The sequence below is a fragment of the Pseudorasbora parva genome, chromosome 16 (genome assembly GCF_024679245.1).
Source record: "Pseudorasbora parva isolate DD20220531a chromosome 16, ASM2467924v1, whole genome shotgun sequence".
Taxonomy (NCBI): Eukaryota; Metazoa; Chordata; class Actinopteri; order Cypriniformes; family Gobionidae; genus Pseudorasbora; species Pseudorasbora parva.
The window spans coordinates 5,344,540-5,356,217 of record NC_090187.1 but is presented as its reverse complement, the minus strand read 5'-3'; the positions used below and the strand labels follow the sequence as shown (position 1 = coordinate 5,356,217).

General features: G+C 38.0%; 1 protein-coding gene across 1 annotated transcript; it reads right to left on the bottom strand.

The window, feature by feature from the left end:
- Positions 1-1,140: 1,140 nt before the first annotated feature.
- On the bottom strand, positions 1,141-11,302 carry si:ch211-14c7.2 (uncharacterized). Its single transcript, XM_067420299.1, has 6 exons — positions 11,149-11,302; positions 7,982-9,820; positions 4,641-4,840; positions 2,488-2,609; positions 1,996-2,119; positions 1,141-1,742 (listed from the first exon to the last, which is right to left on the bottom strand). The coding sequence occupies exons 2-6, from the start codon at positions 9,792-9,794 to the stop codon at positions 1,614-1,616; spliced, it is 2,388 nt and encodes a 795-aa protein (XP_067276400.1). The 5' UTR covers positions 9,795-9,820; positions 11,149-11,302; the 3' UTR covers positions 1,141-1,613.
- Positions 11,303-11,678: the final 376 nt, after the last annotated feature.

Sequence of the window (11,678 nt, the reverse complement as noted above, 5' to 3'; positions counted from 1 at the left end):
CAATAACGTTAACATTTAAAATGAACATATATCGTCCGACACCGATATGGTGGATGACATATTGTGCATGCCATGGGGTGTCTTGCTTTAAGAAGCCATTGGTTTTATAGGTAGCCTCTAAAAGTTTATTCATATGTCATTATGTACATACTGATGCAGTGATTTGGATTAATTTGCATAGGGTGTATTACAGTATATGGGACATTTTTTTGCACACACACTTAGTTCAGACATATAAATGAGACCTCAAACACGTGACGACACAGCTATCTTGTCAACATAGTCTTGATTGGTTTCCAAATTATCCTACTTTATAGTTTTCTTTTGAAATACAAAAAACACAGAAAGAAAACAAACTCGTGATGGAGTCTGTTGTGAAGAAGTGAGGGAGAGTCACATGTCACTGACAGGATAAAAATAGCTGCAGTCTCTGTTCATATTGTCCATACTTAAGTAAACAGACCTCATATAAACTCACGATGAGGACAGCAGTGTGAACCACTGGAGACAGTCAACTATTATCTTGGTAAACAAGAAGCCAAGTCACTCTGGTTAGACAAAGTTAAACAATTCAACGCTTCCTCTTGTTACATCTCGGTCCAAAGGAGATGCCCTTAAGTGTTTAGATGGCATAACCGAAACCAAAGAATGCACTTTTATCAGCAATTTTAAATATGTGTTGTGTTCATAAATTGTTACTATTCACATCGGCTCAGGTCACTTAAGAAACACTGAATGGTTAAACCCTCAGATATCCGCTTTGTTCAGTCCTTCAAAGGTGTTTTAATTACATCAATCAACAAACAAGCTTACAGGTTCAATTTAAAATGTTAACATTCATTTTAAAACACTTCTGAAAATATGGTCTCTATTCTTCAGGAGTTAAAAATGGTACACTACAGTGTCATATTTAGTACTTCAATCACAGGGAGAAAAGACGTGGAAACAAGAAAATGGATTTCTCTGTGAGGTGGTGTATGAAAATACATTTTGTGGAAATTTGCTAGCTTTCGACAATTTTCAGGTTAAGGAGAGCTTTTTGGGAGCAGAAAGTAACCTCTCTCCCCCTATCAAAATATATATTTTTTTGTTTGTTTTTGTTTATGTAATTTATTTTTGCTTATTGTGTCATACAGGAAAGTTGGGCTATGGGATTGGGGTGTGACAGGCCAGATTTGAATCTACAGGTTCTCCAACAAAAATATCTTATCCTAACTAATGTAATCCATAGATTGAAAGCAATACAAAAACGCGTACAGTCATATTTGATAACCAGACTCAATGCCGCACAAGTCTCCTCACACCTGAACTAAACAATTAGGCAATGTTTTTTTTACTTGACATTTTAGTATATTTGTCCTAATTTAACCCTAATATGCTGACGTACTGAAAAACAATATATTTGTCTTGTGTCTCTTGATACACAGCTGAATGAGAAACAGAATCTACCAGACACTGAGAACAGACATTGAAAGAAGAAATACATTTTAAATAAACCTTGAATAGAAGTCAATCCAGGGAAATTCAGTTTTTCAGCGTGTATTATTCCTCTCCCCTGAACTTCATTTTTTTCAAGGAAGCATAGGTCAAAGATGATTCAGCAGATATAGAGACTAAGTCATGATGTTTCTGTTAAAGTCATATGACAGTCTTCTCTTAGCATTTGCAGCCAATTGCTGGTTGGACGTTGGGAGATTTGGAGAAAATCTGGCACTGGTCTTCTGTCGAACTGTCACACATTCCTGAGGGAGAAAATGATGATTATGTGGTTATAATACTGAAAATATACACTTATTTATGCTAAATATACTATAATATACTGCAAATACACCAACACCAAGCCCTATTTATGGTAAATATACTTTAGTAGGTCTATGTAAATATAATATTTGCTGCTTAAAATAATATTACAAGTAACCGATGTGGCAAAAGCTTCAGTTTTGATATCAAGGAAGTTTTCGCAAGTGTTTTCGTCATTCATTACAGCAAACTCACAGAGCTGGGACGTTCCAAATGCATTGACTGAAGGAGAAGTTTACAGGACAGAGACTCCGCCCTCTTATATTTCACACCAATCATCCGGTCCAGATCCTGGAGGCCATCAAGTAAGCTCTGTTCCCTTTGGGCCAAAGCAAAATGATTAACTCGGAATTTTATAGCATGTAAAAAGAAGAACAAATACCATAATTGTACGTGAAATTGTCAAAGAAAGATTTGTTTTTACATTTTCAGACATCTTAAGAGGATGAAATACAGAATTTCATGCAAAACAGTCAGGCCTTTGTTTTTAATCTGATGCAATGCAGTAGTATCTTGTATTACCACAAGGTGGCAATAGATGATTAATTTTCAATCTGTTCCTCCCCAGCGCTGCACATTTAGGATGTTTTTCTTACCAGCTGATGAGTTACATCTAAAATTACCTAATAGCTCAATAAATAATAAAAGCATATTTAGTGCAGCCCATCTACAAATAATGCAACATACTTGTGCGCTCCTATATTGCTGTTTTCAGCTGGTCCTTGCAAAAGCTGCTTTAGTGTAGGAATGTATTGAGGATCTTCACTGGGAGACATGTCAGAGGGAAAGGCCTCTAGAAAGACATTTGACTACACACAAACAATAAAGATCAATAATCATTAACAAATCAACAGTGATGAGTTCTGAACAGGTTTCAGTTAACACTCATAAGCTTGCAACAACATTCTTGAATTGTATTAAGATACATTAGTGTGATAGTAAAATCATAAAACAAGCCTTTAATTAATGCTTGAATAGATTGAGAATTTGTATCACATGGCTCTTTGGGATATTTGTGACATATTTTTGGTAAAATTCGCCGGTACCCTAGACATTTTGCTATTCTGCTAGTGTTTAAATGTATTAATAAAACAAGGTCTGTGGTAATCATAACTTGATGAAAAATGTACACTGCACACCGTCCACACCCAACACGTTCTTATCTAGTCACTTATTTGCTCTTTAAATTACAAATAACAGCTTCAGAAATTGTGTTTTCGATATGGGTCAGTGTCATTTACATTGTAGAGTAAAACATTTTTGTAAAACGTTGTGCCAAGTTATGTTTACCACAGGCCTCATTTTACTCTTCAATAAATTGAAAAACCCAATTATAAACCCCATAGGAAAACCTAAAGGGAACCACTGGCGAATTTGTCTTATGGCTTTTGACGTCATCCCTGCACCACTGCATATGCCTACTTTTGCTGCCTTCACGTGCTATTATTCGTACAAATTATTGTAATTACGAATTTCCTAGTTAAAAGTGGCCATGAACGCCTTGTCAAGACGTATTTAACACTGGGAAGCTCGGGAATAATTTCAATACCCAAGTTTAAGAGTTATTCAGTGTGTTGTTGAATTTCCACTGAAACAGAAAGACAGGGCAGGACATATCAAACAGCCCCTCCCCTTTTTTAAATAGCCAATAGCATTTTGTTTATATCACAGCTCAGCTAGAGCCGCTGAACTCGGTAAAGCCGCAGTTTCCTCTTAAAGGGTTAGTTCACCCAAAAATGAAATTGATGTCATTAATGACTCAATCCTCCAAAAAATAATTTCGTTCCTCACCCGTAAGACCTCCGTTCATCTTCAGAACACAGTTTAAGATATTTTATATTTAGTCTGAGAGTGTATCTAAGTGTATGCACACTATACTGTCCATGTCCAGAAAGGGAATAAAAACATCATCAGAGTAGTCCATATGAGACGTCAGTTAGTTCATTAGAATCTCTTGAAGCATCGAAAATACATTTTGGTCCAAAAATAACAAAAACTACGACTTTATTCAGCATTGTCTTCTCTTCCGCGTTTGAAAGATGAAGATGAACAAAGGTGTTACTGGTGTCCAACGACATGAGGGTGAGTAATTAATTAAATAATTTTTGGGGTGAACTAACCCTTTATCTCAAACTGCTTTTCCTCCATATTGTTTTAATATATAGCACTCTGTGCAGAATTCAAATGGGTCCGGTACGTTTTGTGGTCTGCGCCGATATGATTCGCTCTGTGCTATTGTGTCTCTGGACTGGTGCTGCGTCCTTCACAGTGGAAAGCATATTTACACTTTTATAATTTACGTCTTAATCGCTCCCTATCACCTATATAGTGCACTATGTGTCATTCAGCATGTAGAAAATAGTGAATGTGTGAACAAATGACTGATTTCAGCCACAGCTTCAGGGGCGGGGCTTCAGATTCTAGAGAGCATGTGATTGGATCCCCCTCCCCTGACTCGAGGTTGCCAGATATGCTGCAGGATCAGCAGGAACGTTTGTAGCTGCAGCTGTGGTAACTGGAGCAGATCTGGCAACCCGGATGCCCAAACACTACTGACTCATGATTGGTCGATAGGTGGAGGGCGGAGCTTCAGGCCAAAACACAACATGTCAACATCAACATCAGTTGAGGGCTGCAACAACAACTTTATAATGACAATATCCTGGCCGGACTACTGTTGTCAGTGATATAAGTATGTGAAATGAACATGATTTCTTAATGTCTAGTGATATATCAGGACCATTTTATGATTAATTGTAATACATTTCTTACATACAGTTCCTTTAATATTTGAAAATAATCTGAAAAAATAATTATTGTCACAGAGTATAAATCTTTACCACATTATGGAGAGGAGAGAGGGAAAGGTTTGGCTTTTCAGTAGAAGGCCACCACTGGCCATCAGGCACTGTCTTCTGCTCCACAGTCTCCTGGCTGAAGGCAATCCATGTGCTCTCTGACTGCTGGAATGACTGGTCTGCCATCCAATCAGATGCCCAGGATGCAGGTTCATTTGCATCAGTGGAACTTGTGCATGCCTCTGAGAGGAGATAAGGGTTCATGTAAGTCTTTAGAGTTTCATTTTCCTGAATCTAATATAAAATCTCTTAACAAGGCCAGTAGTCATTATGTTGATGGAAAGAGCTTCTGCTAACTGCGGTGGAAAGGTTTCACAAACTCAGCAACATGACATGTGCAATAACTGACAGGCAGTGAAAGTGTTTACTCATACTTCAGTTCTCCGTTTTTGTGCACTGTGAACAAAGTGTATATTTAGTTATTTTTAGACCCTTGTTGAAAGGTACAGCATAGGCTCACTTGGGAAAATGTGCCTCAAGTTCCAGCATATAGTACAATTCACTCTTTCCAGGTGAAATTATCACGAGTGGCAGTGAAACACCAACCACTTTTAATCCATTTCACACAAATTATGATTACAGGGGCAGATCAATGATTAATAAAGACTTTTCTCACGGTTCTAGCATGGTATGACCTCAAAAGACATAGAGAGCAGGATTTGTAAACTAATATATTGTGGTGTCACATCACCAGCTCCATATGTTTGGCTTTTCTGATATTGTAAACTTTCTTTGTTGCTCACCAGGCATTGCACTTGTATGAGTCCCGTAAAACAAGTCATGATAAAAGATCTCAAGAACTTCTAGAAGCAATCTAAAATGGCATGGTTGCTTCAGAAACTGTGTTTTTATCTCACGTTTGCTTGTGTTAACACTATTGGTTAGGTTGAATGAAGGTGGTTTTTGAAACTGGAATAGTTACTCAAATACTTGAAATACTCAAAAATCCTCCCTAGAGCCATCCTAGCTGGATATAACTTTCTTCTTTCAGCAACACACAAACACAAATACCCTGGCTCTTTCAAGCTTTATAGTTCATACAGTTATAAATATGGATATTTTTCCTACAAAACAAATGGTTTCGTCTTTATTCACACTCTGTATTCACACACACCTATACTTTTATAATGGATGGATGCACTTTTTTGGGGTTAAAAATCAAAGTTACTATTCACTCCCCTTATAAAGCTTGGAAAAGCTAATATATTTTTCATAACTGTGTTTGGCTGAAAGAAGAAATTCGTATAGACCTAGGATGGCTTGAGGGTGAGTAATTCATGAGCTAATTTTCATTTTTGGGTGAACTAACCCTAGAAGCATTAACCTTTTAGCCGCACTCACTGCAGATACGCACAAAAGCCAAGAACTCACATTATTCCAATGAGATATGTTAAATGGCTTCCACAAATAACTTCTCATATAAAAGATTTACTTACATGACCTAATTTCAAAAATAAAAAGTAGGTTAAAGCTGCTTGGTTTTCACCTTTTTAGAGAGCAGGAGTAATCCTGTGGATTATGATTACACAGTGGCTGCCAAAAAACAAAAAATTAAGCCCATAAGATTATAAAGTGGAAAACCATTCAGTTTTGACCAAGAATTATGGGTAGAAGACATAGTAGATGAATAAATAATGCTGTGTTTGTCCTCTATTTTGATCAAGCCATTTCATCAAGACACACTGCCGTTGGCATTGGCCTCCCCTCTTGCCCAATGGCCCTGTGTTTGCATGTGTTTTTAACGCTGCCTCCTGCCGTACAACCCTCTACGCACATCTTGGCAATAGAATCGTCATTGACTAGTTCATTTTTTTGTCTATTTGCCAGACTGATATAATATTTTATTTATATTAGTGCTGTAAAATTGATTAATCATAATTAACCACATTCAAAATAAAAGTTTGTTTACTTAATAAAAAAATGTGTGTGTACTGTGTATCATTATTGTGTATGTAAATGTGTATGTAAATGTGTATGTAAATGTGTATGTAAATACGCACACATGCAAGTATATATTTAAGAATTAATTTTTTTTCATATATAAAAAATGTATATAAATATATATAAAGCATATATATATATGTGTGTGTGTGTGTGTGTGTGGGTGTGTGTGTGTGTGTGTGTAAAATATATACTTGTATTCAAATATATATAATAAACACAGTACACACACATCATGTAAACAAACTTTTATATATCGTGATTATATAAATGCATATTAGATATTTTAATTGAACTTAAGACTGGTGGTTGTGCTTAAGATATTGTTGGTCACTGTGTTTCTGTAAAAAATGATAATAGTAATAGATAACAGTAATTATTAATAAGATAATATTACTACTACTAATTCTACTACTACTAATAACAATATACAGAGCACTAAGGTTTGATGAGCTGCATGGGTTCATGCATATTAATCACGTTGTCTGTGTTCCCTCAAACTGACTTGCTGAAATCAAACAGTGAAGGGAATAGATGAGCATTTTTTTACTAGATTTTTTTTTAAAATTTAATATAGGCTATAATTTCTTTCTAGATGAGCCGTTTGCGCACTACCGGAGAAACCGCATATCTTCTGCTTGTTCTTAAAAGCGGAATAATACCAAATGGACGCTGTTGTTTTGACAGGAAAATACAACAAGGAATATAGTTTGCATGTAGCGCATTGGTTCTGCTTGGTATTTAAGACTCTCTCCCTGTGTCTCTCTCTTTGCGTGTGTGTGTGTGTGAGAAACACAGCGCTCTCAGAAAAGCGACGGCGAGTTTACAGTACGTCAGACACAGGTAGGCCTACGCTGCGCATCCGTTGAGCTGAACTGAAATCGCTTGAAGATCGCAGATCGTTTCTCTGAGTGTTCAGTGTGTGAAAATATATCTTATTCTTAACCTCTAACACACACACTGGAAAGCATTTATTAGTGGCAATGGCTAATGATAGATATGGCTAATGATAGATATTATTAAGTCACCCAGAGGGAAGATTTGCTTGCATATATGTGAGTGATTTACTCTGATTGTAGAGGGTTGCCATAGGCTGGTACACAGCAACAGGGGGAGTGATGGGTTGAGGGGGTAGGAATTCCAAGCAGCGCTTTAAATAATTAATATCTTCACATGAGGTCGGGTGAAGCGAGGGGGTCTGCAGGAATCCAGGTCAAACCAGACAGACTATTTAGTACTGTAACACTGGGACTGCATGTTTATCTGAGCACTCAAACCGAAACAAAGCCAGGTTCCTGCTCCAGAAGAGAACTTACTGTTCCTCCTTTCTTAAGTGACGAAATGTATTTATTACCTTTCTACTTTCAAGACAGTTTACTTACCACAGTTGTAATCCTCTCCCGCAGCGGACTGTTGGACGTCTCCGAACCTAAGCATCCACTGCTCCCCACCTGCCTGCATGAAAGCCCCAAACTCATCCTCCTCCTCCTCGCCCACATCAAGAGACCCCTCGTCAGCGGCCACCTTGTCCCAGTCGTCAACTCTTGCTGGCTCTGATAGCAACTCTGAGTTCACCAGAGGCAGCAAATCTCCACCTCTAGCCCCCACCTCCCCACTGCTTAATGCTGGGATGGCTGTTGCTATGGCTGCAGTGGTGGTAGGGGCAGGATTAGGCTGGGAGTGAATTGTGGTTACAGTTATATTGGTTGTTGGTGTGCTAAAGCCTCGTGAAGAGGATTTGTCAGACTGCTGAACTTCCCCATGCTCAGTGATTAATTCCTCCCACTGCTGAGGTGAGCACATGGGCGGCCTGCACTTCTTCTGTGTAATGCTACATTCAACACCCACTGGAGAGCGGCCCTCCAGCATGACTGTATTCTTTGTGTCTGGAGATCCGTCTCTCTGTGTTGTAAGGACGCGTGGCTCCACCGAATGTAGATTCTCACGGTCCGTTATTCGCTCATCTGGCATGGTTTCTTGATTCCTCTGAATGTTGACAGAGGGAGTTTTAAAGGAAGAATGACCTATGCTTGACTCATTATTACAGTTTGTAGAGGGGGATTTTATTTCTAGACTTTCAAAGCTAGTCTGAGCAGCGTCAGATGCTACAGGTGATCCTAGGTTTGGCACATCAGCAACAAAGTTATGAATGTTCTGGTGATCATTTGATTCAAGATCACTAAACTTAGTGTCTCCTTGTGCATCACTATTGGCACAACTGGATCCTTCATCTATTTCAGAACAGTTATCGGATTGATTAATACTCATCGCAGCTTCAACCTGCTCACCTGGTTTGGCACATGGTTTGGCAGAAGAGCAGCAGGTTTGTAGGTCCATGCTCTCGGGTGCAACAGCCCTTTTGTCTTTGCCCAACTCTTTGATATCTTCCTGGCTTGGATAGCTAGCACTGGTACCTTTCTGGTTTTGTGTTATTGTGTTACCTGGAGGCTGGGTGTCTGTAATGACTGCATTTTTTTGGTCACCATGTTCCGGCTCAGAGTGCTGATTGGCGATTTCCTCTTTGCCGTGAGCCGTTGTTCTTTTCTCCCCCAAGCCTGTTGTTTTACTGCACTTTCTCCATTTTCTTATGGCCCTGGGCTTGGCCTTAAATAGTCCTCCATCGTCTGTCCCATCCTGGCTCACCCTCAGTCCCCTAGAGGAACATATAAGCTCTTCTTTTGCCCCCTCAAGAATGACAGTGTGAGTCCGTGGGCCTGTGACTCTCGCCCCAGCCCCTCGGTTTCCAACAGCACAGATGTAGCTGCCTCGTCCCTGGGCCTTGAGAAAGAGGCAGCGTGTCTGAGTCTGCCTGCCACCCCCTTCAGTGCCTTTCAAAGTGGCCACAGTTACAAGAGCACCAAGACCGCCTTGCCTGACCCCTGGAGTTCTCGTTGTACTATTTGAACCGTCTAGTGTGTGCCCATAGCAACTGCTAGCCTGACCTGACCAGCTTCTCTGCCCCACCCTGTTTTCAGGAAGCTGTTGGCATGCGCTCTGTGCCCGAGATCCATTAGCAGCCTTTCTCCTGGCTTTAGAGTAGCCACCACTCACAGCCCAAGCTCTCAGGCCTTTAATCAGGGGTATGGCTCCAAACTCAAGGGCACTGGTCAATGAGACATTGGTTCTTCGGCATTCATGCAATAACTCCCGATGGGCCATGTCCAAACAGTTATTGTTGTTGTTCTGTTGCAGCATTCTTCTTGGGGCAATAATATCAGATGCTGTTTTGGGTAAAAATGACATTTAGGATGTCAAAATCTTTAAATATTTTATTAAGGCACATCTTTTATCATCCAGCTATATAAAATATATAAATTTATCTTTATGTAAGCTGAGCATTAAAGGTTAATAAGAAAAAGTACCAGCTCAAATATTAATTTAGTTTACGGAAAATTGGCTTTATATAAAAATAGAGATAATTTATTTACTATACATTTTTAACTTCAAATGAATTTGCTTTGTGTTTTATTCTGGATTTCACATCAGTCGTTCAGTTCTCAATTTCTGAGAAAATATATATATATATATATGTATATATATATATATATATATATACTAAAATAGAAAATATATAATTTTCTTGTATTCAGTATAACTGTAATATGTACTGTAATTATTAATCTGTAATTTTATACCACAATTTCTATTATAGTTTATTGTTTCATAGTTATATACACACAGTAATTGTTGAATATTGTAATATTTAGTAAAATACATATACAATATATGTAATGAATTTTAATTGTATACTTACAAGTATACTTTAAAAGATAGATATTGTCATATCAAACCACGAAAAGATAGTTTTTTTTCATTCTGTTTTAATTGTATTATATATATATATATATATATATATATATATATATATATATATATATATATATATGTACAGTATATAAATACAGTATATAAATACAGTATATATATATATATATAGGCCTATACACACACACACACACACACACACACACACACACACATATATATATATGCCTACCTCTTTATATATTAGTGCTGTCAAATAGATTAATTGTGATTATTGTATCTAACATAAGTTTGTTTAGATAGATAGATAGATAGATAGATAGATAGATAGATAGATAGATAGATAGATAGATAGATAGATAGATAGATAGATAGAGGTTGTAATCAAAGCCTAACTGACTGTATTTTATGCAAACTGTTTTATTTGATTTTGTATTTTATTAGTAGCATAGGCCTAGGCTTTAGCTAATACTTCATGTTATCTTATATTGTATACTTTTACTATTAATTTCTTTGTTTCTCAAAATGTATTTTGTATGTCACAAACTATGTCACGATGATCGGAGGACGCTGCGTTACGTAGTCTACACACACAATACGTGGTCACATCACTTGCACCAAATCGGGAGTCTATCATTAACTAATTCTTGCCCGCACAGATGCAGCCTGTCTTACATGTAACCTCGGGAATTATGTGCATCGATTCTTTTTGTGGTTTGATATGCCAATATCAATCTTTTAAAATCATAAATAGCCCATCTTTTGTTTCTTTGTATCCTCTTACCTTTACAACGTGCCAGTCATTTTTCTCAAGCTGATGCGATGTCACGAATCACACAATTCCAGCTGTCGTCCGCTGTGAAGATGCTGCTGCGCTGAAGGATTTAACCTTCAACAGGATTTTGGACTGTCTAGAAATTATGATATCCATATCACCACGTCGTAGCGTAGGTTTGTAGCGTAACCTATTAATCCCATGTACATTTCATGTGCTCCATTAAAGTGAACGTCACGCTACACCTCCGTGTCTCCTGATAGCGCACTGGCAAAGCAACGCAGAGCCTCCGCAATCTAGTGCGTGCCATCGGCTGACCAATAGCCGAGCGTGCTTAACGCGCGTGCACGCTGTCATATCAGTGCTTTTATGCTTACGCACGAAGAAGACTCGCACACGCGCCGACACATCATACTTCATTAGAGCTTATTCATTTGATATCTTTTAGTCAGTTCCGGTAAGTATATTTTACCATGTGTCTAAAACCCTCTTGCACTTACTCTTTTGGTAGACTTCTTTCTTTAAACCTATGGTAGTTC

What these genes read in the sequence shown, in the direction of transcription:
- si:ch211-14c7.2 (XM_067420299.1), bottom strand. Translation starts at nt 9,794, where the DNA reads ATGCTGCAACAGAACAACAACAATAACTGTTTGGACATGGCCCATCGG. An exon ending in TCTCTCCTCTCCATAATGTG is followed by an intron (nt 2,610 to 4,640) that starts GTAAAGATTTAT and finishes GTTTGTGTGTAG; the next exon opens with TCAAATGTCTTTCTAGAGGC. An exon ending in ATTTGGAACGTCCCAGCTCT is followed by an intron (nt 1,743 to 1,995) that starts GTGAGTTTGCTG and finishes TTTCTCCCTCAG; the next exon opens with GAATGTGTGACAGTTCGACA.